Source organism: Talpa europaea, assembly GCF_964194135.1.
Source record: "Talpa europaea genome assembly, chromosome: X".
NCBI classification, from domain to species: Eukaryota; Metazoa; Chordata; class Mammalia; order Eulipotyphla; family Talpidae; genus Talpa; species Talpa europaea.
The window spans coordinates 30,889,821-30,908,159 of NC_140081.1; the positions used below are offsets into that span (position 1 = coordinate 30,889,821).

The 18,339-nt window shown below is 38.9% G+C and overlaps 1 protein-coding gene across 1 annotated transcript in view; it reads left to right on the forward strand.

The window, feature by feature from the left end:
- The window catches only part of JADE3 (jade family PHD finger 3), a gene marked incomplete at its 3' end in the record, with an annotated part of 62,801 nt that overhangs the window by 31,881 nt on the left and 12,581 nt on the right, over positions 1 to 18,339 (forward strand). Inside the window, exons 4-6 of the mRNA XM_084258213.1 lie at positions 7,775 to 7,965; positions 9,893 to 10,104; positions 16,302 to 16,469. Coding sequence (XP_084114339.1) covers positions 7,775 to 7,965; positions 9,893 to 10,104; positions 16,302 to 16,469 — 571 coding nt within the window. The remainder of the gene's footprint in view (positions 1 to 7,774; positions 7,966 to 9,892; positions 10,105 to 16,301; positions 16,470 to 18,339) is intronic.

Sequence of the window (18,339 nt, forward strand, 5' to 3'; positions counted from 1 at the left end):
CAATTTAATTCTGTTAGTTGATGGTATTAAGTTCTTCTATATCTGTAATGATTTTCTGCTTACCCAGTCAATTACTAAGAGATCTTGAAGTCTCCAACTGTGATTGGGGAATTGTCTGTTTCTCTTTTCAGGTCTATCGTTTTTTGTTTCACGTATTTTACAGCACTGTTGTTTGCTGCACATGCATTTTACTAGTGTTATGTTTTCTTGGCTGGTTCATCCTTCTATTATTGTATAATGTTCCTCTCCAACTCTGGTAATACTCTTTAACTGATGCTATGTTCTACACTTCCCAGATTCCCATATAGTCTTAGGCCACTCCACATGGTCTCTCAGCAGAATAGTCTCACTTTTTACACGGCAGCACAGTGCTACAGGAGTGAATTTTCCAAAAGATAAGAAGTAGAAGTTGCTACCTCCAGATTTGGGCTCAGAAATTTGTACAATATTACATAACACTGCATTTTATTAGAGCAATCACAGAGAGCTCCCAGATTGAAAAAGAAAAATAGACCCTACCTCTTGACAGAAGGATTGTCAAAGGGTTCATGACCATCTTCAGTCCACCACAATAGTAATATTTTAGTTGTTTGAATTTGAGTTACTTATCTGATTGCCTGCAGACAGATAAATCAGTGAGCTAGAGAAACTAAAATACTAATAAACTAAAGTATACACTTGCTTTTCATTTATTACCTAACCTACAAGATTGTCAAGATGATTCAGCACTTTATTTCCCAGTGGAATTTAGAAGTAATTTTGGATGTGTGTAAATTAATTGACCTGACCCCTGAATATTAAAATTATTCCTATTCATGCTATAATAACCAAAAAAGAAAATAAAAAGATACAATAGAATAGGTGGATCAATTTCAAAATCTTTGTTCTGGCTTTCAGACTAGGTTTTTCCTTGTTCCATTGTCCTTTCTGCAGTTCTTTTCTGTCTGTACATTTTATGTAGTGCAGCATAGTAGGGGGGGGGGAGTAATTAAGAGGGAGGATACGAAGAATTATAGAGCCAGATTGTACTGTAAGTTAAAGCTGCTTAGATAAGTCTGTTGACTACCACAGAGAATTTTTTACAAGTAAGTTTACCAAATAAAGGTGGTATTAACCCTACGTGTTTTTAGGTAGACTGGATATTTTGATACTAGTCAATGACAAGCAAGCTTCAGATAAATTTTAGGTTTTCATCTGTATTTGTAAGTTAACTTTTATTGCAGCAAAGTTCCAGTGAAAAGAAAGCAATACTTCATGTTTGGTTGAAAACAAACATACAGTATAAGTTGTATGATACGCATGTGGTTAATGATGTATTTAGCATATATGTATGTGTATGTTTTTTAAATTATAGATGAATTATTGACTAACTGTAAAAACAAAGATATTCAGAGTGCCAAACATCTGCATAGTACATGTTTATATGCACAAATATATGTGTATATAAGTAAATGGGATCACTGTAAACTAGCTTTTTTTCACCTAACAACATCCCATCATATATTCTGGGTCATTAATGATCATTCCATGAAAGAGGGAATGATTAGATATTCAGACAGGTCCCTATGTCTGGAATTTAAACATTTGACTATCTAGGCTATAAAGAACAGTACTTGGTTCATTAAACTCCACACTGAAATATATAACTGCCAATTCAATATTTCTACTTGGATATCCAGTACACACATCTCAGACTTAAAATGTCCTTAAGTGTGCTGCTGTTTTTCTTCCCAAACTTTGATTCTTCATTGTCTTATACCCCTATTTAATATTAAAGAAGATCCTCTTCGCTATGTTTTCAAAAGATACTCATATTTCACCTAGAAAGTCAAAGGAAGAACACCCCTATTGATAAATTGGAGCACAAAACTGCCTCCATTCCACTGCTGTATTTGATCATCATGCCTCTCTCACCTCTCCTACTCTCCTCACTCCAGTCTTTCCATATCCTTTCCATTCTATTTTAGGTAGCAGTAGTCTACCACTCTTGGTTTGAATTATGAGAATCAGTAAGGAGCACAATGTACAGAACACTTCCATGCACTGGCTTGTCTCTATTTAAAGTTTAAAGCAGGGCCTCCCTGGTGGCGCAAGGGTGAAGATGCAACCTATGAAGCTATTCAAGCCACTGCAGCATGAGTTCCATCCCCAGCCAGCCAGGGAGCTACCCACATGGCTCAGCAGACCTCTCCTGTCTTGCCCACTGCTCCCCTCAGCAGTGTATTTCAGCCAGTCTGCCTGTTCTGTTCCCCACTCTGTCTCTGGTGAATCCTCTCACCCCACCCCTCCCCGCACCTCTGGCCTATACCCCACTTTTTGTATACATAAATAAATGAATCTTAAAAAAATAAAGTTTAAAGCAGTCCTTTGAGAATATTTCCAGTTACTATTGCTATATAATAAATTGTATTCAAGCATGACAGCTTCAAGCAGCTATGTTGTCATACTCATAGATTCTGTGAGTCAAGAATTCAGACAGGATACAGCAGAGATAGCTTGTTGTTGCTCTGTGATATCTAGAACCTTACCTAGATGTAAGAAGACTCAGAGATTGGGAGTGACTAAACAGCTAGGGACTAGAATCATCTCATGGGTTATTCATGAACATGTATGTCACCAGGATTGGGCTACTGTAAAGACTACATGTGACCTCTCCATGTGGCTAGACTTCCTCACAGCATGACCTCAGCTGGTCAGACTTTTTACAGGCCCAAAACACAGGACTCCAAGTGCACACTTTATTTTTTTTAAAGATTTATTTTGTTTTTACAAGAACCAGGGTACAGGCCAGATGTGTGGGAGGATGAGAGGATTCACCGGAGACAGAGTGGGGAACAGAACAGGCAAACTGACAAAACACACTGCTAAGGGGAGCAGCGGTCAAGACAGGAGAGGTCTGCTCACCATGTTGGTTGCTCCGTGGCCGGTGGGGATCGAACCGGCACTGCAGAGGCTGTGGACAGCTTCACAGCTCTGTGCTCAACCACCTGCACCACCTGGGAGGCCCTCCAAGTGCACGCTTCAGAGCAGACAAACTGAAAACCATATTCAGTTTATTGTCCTAGTCCCACAGTTCTCATAGCATCACATCTGTATTCTGTTGGTGAAAATAGTCACAAACCCTCCCTGATTCAAGAAAAGGGAAACTAGGCTTCACCACTTGAAGGGAGAATGGCAAAGTCACACTGCAAAAGAGCATACGGGGTTTTGAAAATACCATCTGTTACAGAGGTTAAAATAGTCCCTTGTTTCTTAGTTGAAACAAAGAGTCTTACAGAGAAGCTGTCAACCTAGAGTATAAAATTAAAAAGAAACATTTTGGTAGGCAGCTCTCCTTACCACCTGTGACTATACAGTTGCCTCTCTTTTCTTCCTTTTCCTAATAATTCTGTCCTTTTAAGATGATAAATTAAGGAAAAACATTGGGAAACTACTGGAAAGATTATTTCAAAGGACTACTATTTAGTTAGCTTTTAAGACATTTCAAGACTTTAAAAATCCCTGATATTATGGTCTTTGTGCAATTTCTATGCTGTGAACAAGTAATTCTATTCCACTCATAAGGAAATGTAACATGGTCTCTACCTGTCAAATATTTGTATCAACTGAAGACAAAGTGATGACTCACATTGCATAAGACACTGGAGGAGGCCATAGGTCAGGTTAGAATGGTTGCTGCTTCCATTTATTGCCTCCTCAGTGTCACAACAGTGTTCATATTGGCCACGGGTAGTATTATTGCAGCCATGTTGGCTTAACCCTAATGAACAAGTAGATTGGCCTTCTTTCTATGAGGCTAAACAAGGTATGATTGTTGATTCTTTTACCTTTCCAAAAAGTATTGTACCATTTAATTACACTCAAGTATCCAAATTAAAGTTTTATTTCCTATAGCATCTAAACAATCCTATTGCTGATTTGGTTAGTGGTGTGGTGAACCATTCAAAATATGACTACACACTACTGAATAATCTAATCCAGTAATGAGCAGAGGAGCTAAATAGGCACTCCTCCAAAGAAGACATACAGATGACCAGCAGATACGTGAAAAAATGTTCATCACTTATCATCAGGAAAATATAAGTCAAAACCACAAGATACCACCTCACTCCTGTGAGAATGACCCATATCAAAAAGCCCACAGCAAGTTCTGGCAAGGGTGTGGAGAAAAAGGAACCCTTTTACACTCTTGGTGGGAATATAGACTGGTCTAGCCCCTATGGAAAGTATTGTGGAGGTTTCTCAGAAAACTGAAAATGAGCTATATGACTCAGCAGTCCCACTCCTAGGTATTGATCCAAAAAATACAAAAACAGTAATTCAAAACCTGCACTCCTGTGTTTTTAGCAGCACTATTTGTAATAGCCAAAATACGGAAACAGCCTAATACCCCAAAACAGATGAATTGGTCAAGAAGATATGGTATATATATATACATAGTAGAATACTACTCAGCAATCAAAAAAAGATAAGCTCATGCCATTTGCAGAAACCTGGATGGAACTGGAAGGGATTATACTTCCTTCCAGTGAAATAAGCCAGAAGGAAAAAGATAAATACCAAATGGTACCACTGATATGTGGAATATAGAGAAAACAAACAAAGGGTCAAAGACAAACTTTTAACACCAACCCTTGAAACCTGACCATTGATTTTAGGCTTTCAGAGGGAGAAGAGTGAAAGTAGGAATGGAAGGGGAGAACACAGTGGACTAGTGGGGAGGGATATGGTGACTATATGGGGGGAATTCTATATAATCAAAACACTAGCAAGGATATAAAATAACGGTACTTCAATAACAAAAATTAATTTTTAACAAGTGTCTCTGCCTAGTACATAGTGGGCAGAGAAGAAAATCACCCAGGTATAATTATGGTATCTCCTCCAGCTATAGCAGTGTTACATGTACTTGAAAGATATTAAGGGTGCATTTTAAAAAAACCCAAATTAATAGTTTTTCCTAGTTCTCAGAAACCTTTCCTTTCTATAACTTTTTTTTTATTTTTTTTTAATAGAGGCATGTTTTATTTATTTATTTGTTTGTTTGTTTTGTTTATACATGCACTGGGTACAGTCAGAAGTGGGGGAGAGTGAGAGAATTCACCAGAGCCAGAGCGGGGAGCAGAGCAGGCAGAAGGACCAAAGTACACTGCTGAGGGGAGCAGTGGGCGGCAGGAGAGGTCTGCGCGCCATGTGGGACCCTCCTCCAGTGGCCGGGGAGCAGCCTGGGATCGAAGCGGCGCCGCAGAGGCGGCGGGCAGCTTCGCAACCCAGCGCTCAACCGCTGCACCACCGGGGAGGCCCTCCTTTCTATAACTTTAAATACAAGAATTTCTCCTTGTGAATTTGTATTAACTTCACCTTTTACCTACATGTTTCCTTGTCTTTATATTACTGTTTCAGTCTGTAATATTTATTGTTATAGACTGAGTCTTCAGATTCAGACCCTTAATTCAAAATACATATGGAAAGATAGTGAGATAGCATCATCATTATTATAAATTTTGCATTGAAGTATAATCTACACACAGAAAAGTACACAAAGCATGCTGCATAGCTCAATGAATTTTCATGATTTAATAATATCTGCCATTCAGATCACAAAATAGAACGTTACTCAACCCAGAAGCCCTGCTTCACCTTAGGTTACAGTTTCTGAACTTAATATAAATAAAATCCTACAGTACATATTCATTTGAGACTGAATTTTGTTATTTCCTCTATTGAGGTAAGATTGGTTTACGACATTGTTCATGATTTAGGGGACTAGGTTTGTACCTCCTCAGATGTGTGTTATATCATCCCACCATCAATGCACCCATAGTCATTTATCCTAGGCCACTGGGCCCCTCCCCGCTTTGTTTCTACCTCCTCTCCCTCCCCATCCAATAACCTCAATTCCATAATGAGCCTGGGTTTTGTTCATCATGGTTGTGAGATTCATGTTACATGTAGTAGTTCATTAATTTTTACTTAAAGAATAATGAAAATGTATTTTCTCTAATAATCTTGTAGGCCTTGCACCCAAGAACCAAGCATATTTAATCTCATAGTCACTGGGAAATTCATATGCATGTCTTATCCTTTTCAGTTGAGTTCATTTCAGTTGGAAGCAGGTCTTTGAAAGCAGTTACTGACTTTTTAACTTCAATTAATATTTTAGGTTCTGCTTTTTTCCTCAAATATTTGCTGCCTTTGGCTTTTAAGAAAAACTCCATATGGTAGAAAAATTAAAATATGCAAATGTGTGTGGTTATTAACTTTCTTCAACATACATTATTTGGAACATAAGCTTTTGGAAGAATGCTTAGGAGGAAATATTTATACTTACAGGGTGGCGTTTGCCTATATGTATTTGTATATATTTCTGTGAGTACATTAAGCTTTCCAGAGAAACATTTTTCATTATTTTATGATGACGTGTGTGTGTCTATTTCTTTCTCTCTTTTTTTAGATGGCCCATTCTGTTCTTTAAAATTGCCAGGAAATAATAATCCATGTATATTTTCGGTTATAATACCTGATGCTTCGTACCATATTTAAAACATCAAATGAGAAAAAGTCATTGGTGTGAGAAACTTGTTTCTTCGTTTGCTTTGTTTCCTTGCCTTGGACTCTTAGTATCGGAAAGGAAGAAGGGAAATAGGGATTTGCTCATGCCTGCTAGAGAAGTTGGTGGAAAAACAGGAATCTTTCATTCCTCATGTTACCGTTATTCAAACTCATGGTTGCTGCTATTTATGGTTGGGAAATATCTTGAATTTGTGTAACTCCATGGCCTCATCTGCATAAATAGTGAAAATAGTAAGAAATATAATATCGGGGCCTCCCTGGCACAAGGGGTTAAGACGCAACCTATGAAGCTATCCGCAGTCTCTGCAGCATCAGTTCGATCCCACCACCAGCCAGGGAGCAGCCCACATAGCGCAGCAGACCTCTCCTGACTCACCCGCTGCTCCCTTCAGCAGTGTACTTTGGTCAATCTGCCTGTTCTGTTCCCCACTCTGTCTCTGGTAAATCCTCTCACCCCCTCACACCTCTGGCCTGTACCCCAGCTCTTGTATGCACAAATAAATCTTTTAAAAAATATATCAGTGACATTATTGAGCTATTTTTTACTGTACATTTATGCTAAGCACTTTATGTTTAATTTCATATGATGTCATAATAGCCCTTTAAGTTTGATGTTATTTTATCATAACTTATAATTTATTGCCCTTACTCTTAGCTAAGGAAACTGAGCCTTATAGAAATTAGCTTTCCAAGATTACCATGCAAGTAAGTGGAAGATAAAAACAGGCTTGTGTGAGTCTCTAGCCTGTATTCTACCACCATCCATTATTGCCTCCATGGCAGAAAATCACTGGTTTGGCTAAAATACATCTTTGGTATGGAATCTGTCTGTCCCTTTGTGCGGGCATCACCCCTTCCCAGGATTCCCCTTCTAAATAAACTGGGTAACCAAGAACACCAAATGCAACACCATTTTATTAGAATGATGGTAGTAGAAACGTGTGAGCATGAGAATAAATGAAGCATTTTGTTAGCAGAATGTTTATAGCAAGTGATGAAAAGGAATTTATAGAGCCATTTCCTTTCTTGATAGAGATCTGCTGTGCCTCCAAGTTGGCAGAGCAGGGGATTTCCCCAAGGTGGAAAACGAAGGCTTTCAAGTCCACTGCAGTGGAGTCTGAATGCTGTTAAGCCCATCCAGTTAGTTCCTGGAATCTGTCATTTGTTGATCATTATCAATATCTTTCTTTTGATTTTCTAGAATTATAGCTGAGAAGGTAAAGGAGGTTCTGTTTGTCCGACCCCGGAAGTACATCCACTGCTCTGACCCAGAGACTGCAGAGCCTGGCTACATCAACATCATGGAGTTGGCAGCATCTGTGTGCCGCTATGATCTAGACGACATGGACATCTTCTGGCTCCAGGAACTCAATGAAGACCTTGCAGAAATGGGTAAGTTGTTTTCTCACAAGTATGTTATTCTTCAACTCAAAGCTAAAAACCCCATACAGGTACATTGCTATAAAATTTCAGATTTATTGAGCTTTCACCAGTTTTTCCACTAATAACCTTTTTCCACTAATAACCTTCTTCTACACCAAGATCCCATCCAAGATACCACATTGCATTTAGACTTGGAAGAATTTTAAAAGGGGATGGCCTTATCTCAAGTTTTTCTTTAGGGTGAATGTATTTTAGTGAGGTTTCTAAGAGCTTAGAATAAACTTCTAAAAATAATATTCAGTTGAGCAGTGTAAGGAATTTTAAAATTGCTTACTACATATTAAGCATTACATGGACATTACCTCACCTCAACCTCGTAAGAAATCAGTGGGTCTGGTATTATCATTATTTTTTTTTAAGATTTATTTATTTATACAAGCACTGGGTACAGTCAGAAGTGCAGGAGGGTGAGAGAATTCACCAGAGCCAGAGCAGGGAGCAGAACAGGCAGACTGACAAAGTGCACTGCTGAGGGGAGCAGCGGGCACAGCAGGAGAGGTCTGCACGCCATGAGGGACCCTCGCCAGTGGCCGGGGATCAAACCGGTACTGCAGAGGCTGCGGGTAGCTTCGCAGCCCAGCGCCCAACCACTGCACCACCGGGGAGGCCCTGGTATTATCATTATTTTATAGATACGGAAACAAAGCCCTTGAAAGGATAAATGACTCATCAAAATTTATATAACCAATATGAAGTGAAATTAGGGTTTGAATCCAAGTGTTATTCTAACCAGATACCACTCCAGGAAAAAAAAAATGTGACATTTTTTTTGCCTGGAAAAATGAAGCATACTACTTGGGTAGTTTTCGGTTTCATAAGTAGCTATATCATTAAAAATACAGTTTATGTGGAATTTCAATGTTCCCTAGAATATCTTATATTACAAATGAGGTGAAATACTTGGATAAATTTGTTTTGAATCATTTTGAGAAGTATTCCTGAGTTTATAAGCTATTAGAATAAATACATACGTGCTCTCACAAAGTCATTAGTACCCCTAAGAAGAAAAAATTTCAGTTATTACCACTATCCACCATATAGATCATTTAGTCAGATTACTAAGTACAGAAGACTAAGAAAAATTGAAAATATAAAAGGAAAAACATGAATTAAGAGACAAAGTAACTTTAGAATTTGTATTTAGACTCTGGGTGCAATAAGTTTATTTTGTATTAGTTTGCCACTGGAAAATATTATGAATTTTTTGAAAGTCAGGTTTGAGAGACAAAATATTTCATATATATAATCAGTATCTAGAATTTTCTTTTATAGTTTTATACTTTTTATATGAAAGTTTCTTTGTATTACTATTAGATGTGCTCATTGGGACTAATTTGCTAAGAATGAAATATTATATCCAAATAGTTAGGATTTTAATTATTAGCATACTATTAAGTGTTCAAAATTGCAGAGCTCAGTGAAAGTCCTCCCTGGTGGGAATAAGAGGAAACAGAGATTTAGAGGAGACTGGCTAGGACTTAGAAAATTTAAAGGATCAGTAGAATATCTTAAAAGATCTATAGTGAAATGTTTCCCTCCTTTCATGTATCAGAATCTAATATGTAATGATAGGTAAATAATAGAATAGTTCTTATACTTTGGTTACAGGGTGAGTGAAGCATATGCACATATGGAAGTATGAAGATATACTACCAAAATTTTATAGCTGTGTAAATGATTGGCAAAACAGTTAAATTTGGGGAGCGGGGAAGATTAGCTCCAGTAGAAGATTCTTTGAAATCAGGTTGTTTTGGATCAGGGGAAAGATAGTTTTATCCTTTACAATTCCCCCCAACTCCTTCACTGGGCTCACAGTAAGTGATTTGGGAATGACAGCTGACTTAAGGGTTGATTCATTGTTTGTATTTTTGTGCAGGTTGTGGGCCAATTGATGAGAATCTTATGGAAAAGACAATAGAAGTCCTGGAACGCCATTGCCATGAAAATATGAACCATGCTATTGAGACAGAGGAAGGGCTAGGTATAGAGTATGATGAAGATGTGATCTGTGATGTGTGCCGGTCTCCAGACAGTGAAGAAGGGAATGATATGGTGTTCTGTGATAAGTGTAACGTCTGTGTGCATCAGGTTAGTGAGAGTGAAGACTGCCACCCCACCCTCCACCCCCCGCCCATGGTTAGCCTTTCTAAAGCTATGTAATGATCTCTAGCATCCATATCTGTGGTAGCAGCTTGCATTAAAGGGTGAAAATAAAGATTTGGTCTGTCCTTCAATAATTTCTTTAGAGGCAATACTTCTTATGATCAGCCAGGTAACTTAACTGGCTTTACCCCACATGCATTTATTGTGTAACTTCGTGCCTGTACCATCGAGATTGCCTTGTTCAATACTACTAAAGGTCCCCTGTGGAGCCTCTTTGCTGCCTAGCTGGGAGTCCCTCTTCCTCATTGAAATCCCTGTTACATCATCAGGTTACATCCATGGTCAGTAACCTTGGTGAGTTTGTACGTTCTACAGCTGGAAATCTGAATTCCTTATCCTGGTACTCAAAACCCACTCATCTCCCAAATATATCCACTCAAGGCTAGGTTCATTCCACTTTCAAAGATCATAGAATTTTAGGACTGTAAAAAGCTCTCCCACATCTCAGTTTTACACATATTACCAGGTGAGGTGAAGTGACTTTGCCTAAGCTTTTACCGTAATTTACGTGTTCTTTCTACCACACTACCTTTTTAATTTAATTGTGATCATAACATTGTTTTCACCTCTTTTCCTTTTTCTTTCTGCTCAACCATTATGTTCCTGTGAAATAAGATTACTCAGGGGAGCATGATAAATACTCCTGATGTCATCCCATCTCCATATTTCAGCTGTTTCCCAATTTAATATGTCTTCTCCCACCTCCAGCTATCAAAAGTCCATGTGTCTTCTAAGATCTAGTTCAAATCCTTTCTTGAACTCCCTTACCTTAAATGATTTTTTCTCTCTCCTGAACCTGTTGTATTCCATTCATTTGATTATCTTTTTTTTTTTTTTTTTTGTGGGACCCTCGCCGGTGGCCAGGGATCGAACCGGCACTGCAGAGTCTGTGGGCAGCCTCGCAACCCAGCACTCAACCGCTGCGCCACTAGGGGAGGCCCCATTTCATTATCTTAACATAGTAAACAAATATACTGCACCATCTGTATGCTAATACTGTGCTGCATGCTGTGGACACCTTCAGTGATGAAAAAGCAGACATATCTTTACCCTCAGAAAGATCATATCTTTACCCTCAGAACGTCCTGGTGTAAGGACTACAAGGAAACTGCCATTTAGCTTAGTATGCCAAGTATTTCTGGATATGGAAGTCCGTACTGCTATGTTAGTACATTGGAGGCCTGGGGTCAGGGACAGCTTCCAGAAGGAACATCCAAACTAAATCTTATTGGCCAAAAGGAAATGCCAGATAAAACCTATGTTCAAGCAGAGAGGAGAACATATTCAGACATGATGGTTAAAGTGGGCAAAGTATGTTGGAAGCAACTCTGAGCATTTCAGCACTGTGGAAAGCGGTGGGGTGGAGTAGGGAAGGTATGGAGCAAGAAGATAAGAGGGATACAAGGGACCGTATAGAAGACCTTCTCTAAGTAACTTCAGCTCTGTCCTTTCAACCAGGACAGATTTTATCATTCTAGCTACATAATGACTGAAATGATTTAATAACACAAGAGACAGGAACTAACCAAGGCTTAAGACTTTAATTCCTTGGGCCACCTAACCTATTAGAATGTACTCAAAATTATTCTGTGACCAATTGGGGGCATTTTCTTCATTTTACTTCTTCAAAAGACTGAATTTAGAGAATTTATCTTCATTCTGCCACTTCACTGGCACTTATATCACATCTTTAGTGGGGAGAGAAAATCTTTAACATTTAAACATTAACTTAAGTACCTTGACAATACAGGTCCATAGTCCTTTGCATTTCCAAAGTTTTAAAGCTCTTAAACTGAAAGTTTTTCTTAACTTTGACACCACAACTAATATGGGGCAATACTAGAACTCACTCAGCGTGAGGCTGTTTATAGTCTTTATTCCATTTGTGTATTGATTAAATGATAGTTCCCCTGATTCCATTGGTGGGTTTGGTAGTGTGCCACGTATGTACTATTTAACTTTCCTAAGATCTGAACAATTTTGAATTTTCTGATTTTTTTTCTCACCCTATGGTTTTCAGATCAATGATTGTGGATTTGTAGTAGGCTTAAAGGGAATAATACAAAGGTTATCTGTATATATTTTCTGTGTTATCTGTATATATTTTCTGTGTTTGTCCTTTGTAGTTGGGATAAAATACCAAGGAATTACTTTCAGGTCCTTGGACTAGCAAATTGAAGTTTAGCATAATCATTCTCCTCAAAGGTATTTTATACATTTTGAAAAACAATATCCAGTAATGATTGTAAATGATGCCCTTCCTCACATGAAAAGAGATGATGTTAACACCTGTCCAGGCCTTATAGACATAAGCTGGTATATATTAAAGCTGGATGTTGGTGCCAAGCTCATATAAAAGAGATTTCTTTTTTTTTCTTTTATCATTTTTATTTAGGGCCTCCCCGGTGGCGCAGCGGTTGAGCGCTGGGTTGTGAAGCTGCCCGCAGCCTCTGCGGCGCCGGTTCGATCCCCGGCTGCTTCCCGGCCACCGGAGGAGGGTCCCACATGGCGCGCAGACCTCTCCTGCCGCCCACTGCTCCCCTCAGCAGTGTACTTCGGTCCTTCTGCCTGTTCTGCTCCCCGCTCTGGCTCTGGTGAATTCTCTCACCCTCCCGCGCTTCTGACTGTACCCAGTGCATGTATAAACAAAACAAACAAACAAACAAACAAACAAACAAAGAAAACATGCCTCTATAAAAAAAAATAAATAAATAAAAAATAAAATGTTTCTGAAAACATGGAAATACTTTATATTTTTGGTATACAATTCAAAAGTGATAAACTTTTATTTGAAAATCACAGTCTGATGAAAACCTTCCTTATATCTTTCTCCTGTTTCCATTTATCAATAAAATCACACAATTGCTAATTTATGTAGTGTGATATCTCCTTATATTTATTAATTGTAATTTTATTCACATCATACAGAAATAAAGAGATTTCTTCCAAAGTGAGCACATGCACTTGAATTCTAAAGAGAGTCTTAGGTTAGAGCTCCCTCTGCTGACTGAAAGTGACTGGAGGATTTAATTCACTCCTTTAACAGAATTGTGGACATATTGACATCTGTATTTATTAAACATAATTTTTCTTCTTCACTCCCACCATGTTATGTCAGATGTTCCTTTGTGACTATAATACACTTATAGTCAGTAATTTGAAGAAAAATTCAAAATTTAACCTTAATATTTTTTTCATTAAAAATATGAAAATTCGGGCCTCCCCGGTGGCGCAGCGGTTGAGCGCTGAGTTGCGAAGCTGCCCGCGGCCTCTGCGACGCCAGTTCGATCCCCGGCCGCTCCCCGGCCTCCGGGAGAGGGTCCCACATGGCGCGCAGACCTCTCCTGCCGCCCGCTGCTCCCCTCAGCAGTGTACCTCCGGTCCTTCTGCCTGCTCTGCTCCCCGCTCTGGCTCTGGTGAATTCTCTCACCCTCCCGCGCTTCTGACTGTACCCAGTGCATGTATAAACAAAACAAACATAAATAAAAAAAAACCATGCCTCTATAAAAAAAAAAAATATGAAAATTCAGGAGCCTCCCTGGGGGCACAGCAGTTGAGCACTGTGTTGCGGAGCTGCTCGCAGCCTCTGCAGCGCCAGTTCAATCACATGACGTGCAGACCTCTGCTGCCTCCCGCTGCTCCCCTAAGCAGTGTACTTCGTCAGTCTGCCTGTTCTGCTCTCTGCTCTGGCTCTGTTGAATTCTCTCACCCTCCCGTACTTCTGACTGTACCCTAGTGCTTGTATAAATAAATAAATAAATCTTTAAAAAATATATGAAAATTGAGACCATCCCAAGTCCTTTTATATGTTCCACTTTCTGTGTCTTAGCCCAAATAGTGAGCCCTCAAACTTATGCCTAAATTAATTTTCCTGAAGGTATATGCTGATAGTTTTTGTGTGTGTCATATAGGTAATATTGGCATGGAGTTTTTAATCCCCTGGAATTATATGTAAAACATATGTCCATGAATTTGTACCATTTTCTCAAAAGAGTCCACTGCCTTCACCATTTTGTGGTTTAGAAAGTTGAGAATCACTATGAAATATAAGCTTCTATGATCTTATGACCATAAGTAAGTCTACACAAAGGTGTAGTAAATGATTTTCTACCCAATTGAATGGTCAGAAGATAAAGGGTATTCCTAGAACCAGCCATGGTTTTTCTTCTGCTGGTTTAAAAGAAACTCTATTTTAAGGAGGACACTTGCTTTCATTTCCGAGCAAATTTTCTTAACCTCAGAGAAAGAAAAGTTTTGAAGGTTAAGAACCTTGTACAGTGATGCCCTGCTATTGCAAGAGTTTCCAGGTTAGAGTCCAGCATCAGTCCTTTACCTGGTGAGGGAAACCAGGCAGGATCAGAAAGTAGAGCAGACCCAAGGAGTTACAGTAACTTGAAAAGTGGATGAGGAACAGCAGGCTTTAGATCAACAACCAGCAAACTTTCTTCAAAGGTTTGGATAATATTTTAGACTTTCAGGACCACACATACAGTTTTCCTGTTACATATCCTTTTTTTAATGTCCCTTTTAAAATATGAAAACCATTCTTAGCTTGTTGGCTTTACAAAACAGATTTCAATTACTGGCTTGCTAACCTCTGGTTAGATTGGGGGGTGGGAGCAGAAGGGATTTCTAGAGGATTTATTACTATGCAATGGTATGAAATCTGTTTTAGTAAGAATGTGACAGTTCATTAGAGGGAGGATTGGAGGTATGAAGGGTGAAGAAAAGAAATTAGAAATAAATCAGTCCATACCATATGATGAGGACTTGGATAGAACAGTTGTGGTTTATTGGAAAGGAATGTCAGAGTCCAGGGGCTGCTCTATAGGAATGACTAGAAAACTCCAGTGACAGTGTTAAATGAAAGTGGATAATACAGGGCCTTCCTGGTGGCGCAAGGGGTTAAGACACAACCTATGAAGCTATCCGCAGCCACTGCAGCATGAGTTCGATCCCTGGCCAGGGAGCTACCCACATGGCGCAGCAAGACCTCTCCTGATTCACCCGCTGCTCCCCTCAGCATTGTGCTTCGTCGGTCTGCCTGTTCTGCTCTCCACTCTGGCTCTGGTGAATTCTCTCACCCTCCCGCACTTCTGACTGTACCCAGTGCTTGTATAAATAAATAAATAAGTAAATCTTTTTAAAAAAGAAAGTGGATAATAGGAATTTACATCTGGAAGCATGGTGGTGATAAATATAGCTAGAAAGAGTTTAGAAAAGGGACCAGTTGGGGGTAACGTGGTGGTAACTTGTAACTTGAATCTGAACTGTGGGTGAACCTCCTGGGTCAAGGGGAGATTTAGAAGCTGCCAAGGTGAATCAGTCATTGTGGAAGGTATGCCAGACCACATGGGGAACGAGGCGGCCCCCATCTTTTCTTTCTAATGGGGAGAATAAAGCTATGAAGGGGGATGTTGGACAAAATTGGAGGTAGAGAATCTAGGATGTTTTCCAAAAGAATCTTCCTCCCCACACCCAGTAATTCATGTATTTATTTGCTAGACTTTATTCTACAAAGAATTTAAAGTAGCTCCCAGAACTCATTATGGGGTATTGTGATTAGTCTGATATTCTACTCAATTCAGGATTTATTCACAAGTCCCTTTTTCTTCAACCCAACCAAGTAATTGCCAGGATTTGCTTAGTACTTTGTATGCGCCAGGCACTGTTAGGCCCTATAAACATCAGCTCATTTGCTTCTCGGTCGTTTCATTCTGTTTATTTCTAATACTTTTCTCTTGATTATAATAGTATATATGACATATTGTTGTTCAGTAAGTATATGACTAATTATTCATAATCATTGAAGAAATTTAGAAAATGAAAGTAAAGAAGAAAAAAACTCAGATAGTTGGGCTCTCCTATTCATATATTAACTTCAAGTCTTATTTGTTATCCTTAAAGTCAGTTCTATTAAGACATGCTGATCTTAGATCAGATGTTATAAGTTGCTTTTTTTTTGCATGTTTTAAAATTACTAAATCCTGGATATGAATTTGCCCTGCCTATGTGCCTCTTTCTCCTAAAAGCAGAGGGTAGTCTGTGACTCTGTACTAGAGTAGACATTAGACCTGGTGAGAAAATCTAACCATTCTCCCATCTTCTCCTCATGCCTCCAGGCCTGCTATGGCATCCTCAAGGTCCCAGAAGGCAGCTGGCTGTGTCGCTCCTGTGTACTGGGCATCCATCCTCAGTGTCTATTATGTCCAAAGAAAGGTGGGGCTATGAAGACCACCAGGACAGGTACTAAATGGGCTCATGTCAGCTGTGCCCTGTGGATTCCAGAGGTAAGAATTTATCTAGGCCTACAAGGCCATTTGCTCTTGGGTATTGTTTCCAAGGACACTCAGACTATCTTGGACTTTATGGAGATGTTCACGCTTGCCCACGTTTCTGAGGTAATCATGCTTTATCTTGAACTCCCTCACATCCTTCTTGGATGCAAATGAACTTACATGTAAGCTCATGCTAAGTAATTTATAGGTGGTGCTACCAGTAGTATTAAGCAAATTTGTATGAGAGGAGAATCACAAAAGATAGGGTATGAGCAACAAAATTTTTCTAGGGTGAAATTTAACTTAACAAATCTTAAGCAAAGCATTTTTCATGAATATTTGCTTATATATGTATGTATAACCACAACCCAGACCAAGACGTAGAAGACACCAAATGTAATAAGAGAACACCCCAGAAAAACCCCTCATCCCCACTTTCCAGTCCTTATCTGGCTTCCCATTATCTAAGATCAACTGCCTTTTTGATTTCTATCAGTATACATTAGTGTTGACTGTTTTTGAACATCGTCTAAATCATGTTATACACTCTTCTGTTTGACTAGCACTCTGTTGTAGTGTATATCAGCAGTCATTCCCTTCTATTTCTGAGTAGTAATCCATTGTATGGATATACCATGATTAATTTATCCATTCTTCTTTGATGGACATTTGAGTTGTTTCCAATTTTAGGCTATTACAAATAAAGTGAGTGACAGTTCTTTTCCCCCCTGTTATGGTTACCCTTTCATTTTTTAAGCTCTTTTCAGAACTTGGACTCAACATTTGACTAAGAGCTTTTTTCAAAACTCTGTCCCTCATTATTTAATCCAGTCCTTTCGATGCTGATATTTCCTGAGGAGCCGCATGCTCACTAAGTTAATTAAAAAGGTTTTCCAGACATTGCTTCTCCTTTCTTCTTATGGCTGCTTTTTTTTTTAAACCTGTTTGGACATCCTCCTAACGTCCTATCTCCCTACACTCTATCCAAGCTAGCAAATTTGTTAGGTGGTTTAACTGTAGGACAACAGAGATTACAGTATTCAGTTCATGGGAGAACTAATAGTAAATAATCAGTAATCCAGTCTCCTTTAAAACTTCCCTGACTTTATTCTTGCTAATGTCAGTTGCAGAGGAATTCCTATCTACTATAGAGCTCACAGAATTAAACTGAAAGTCTAGATATATGCTATGGATAAGAAGTTAGTATTTAAAAGAATATTTGAGTAGTGGCTTCTTTTTCTTACAAAAAACATCCAGCTTATAGACATATGAAATGAACCCTCAAGTTTGCTGCACTGTTTGCCCACAAATTACCCAGCTAATAGAGCAGGCTCTCTCTGTTGGAACATAACTCAGGAATAGTTGTGTTTTGTTTTTAAGTAAAAGCATTATCACCTATTGACATTTTCTTATGGTCTCTAGTACCTGTTAGGCTATTCAAAACCTCTCTGATATTTCTACTGTTCGTTTCTTAATGTGGATGGGGCTTGTCTAGTTTAACCATCCTTATTCTGTATTCACTTTTTAAAGTTGTCTCTTTCTTAGAAACTTGTAGGTATTTGTAAAAAAAAAAAGGGGGGGGGAGGGAAGAGGAGAGTCTGGAAAAAAAGACTTTCTTTTTTAAAAAGCATCCTTTTCCTTTCAACTCTCTCCCAAAGACTAATTTCACTTTGAAGCTAGTTTGGCTGAAGAGTAAACTGATGATAGTTACACGATTTTAAAGACTTTTGTTTAGGGCCTCCCTGGTGGTGCAAGGGGTTAAGCACAGCACTGCACTGTGAAGCTATCCGCAGCCTTTGTAGCAGGAGTTTGATCTCCCACATGGCACAACAGACTTCTCCTGTCTCACTTGCAGCATTATATTTCAGTCAGTCGGCCTGTT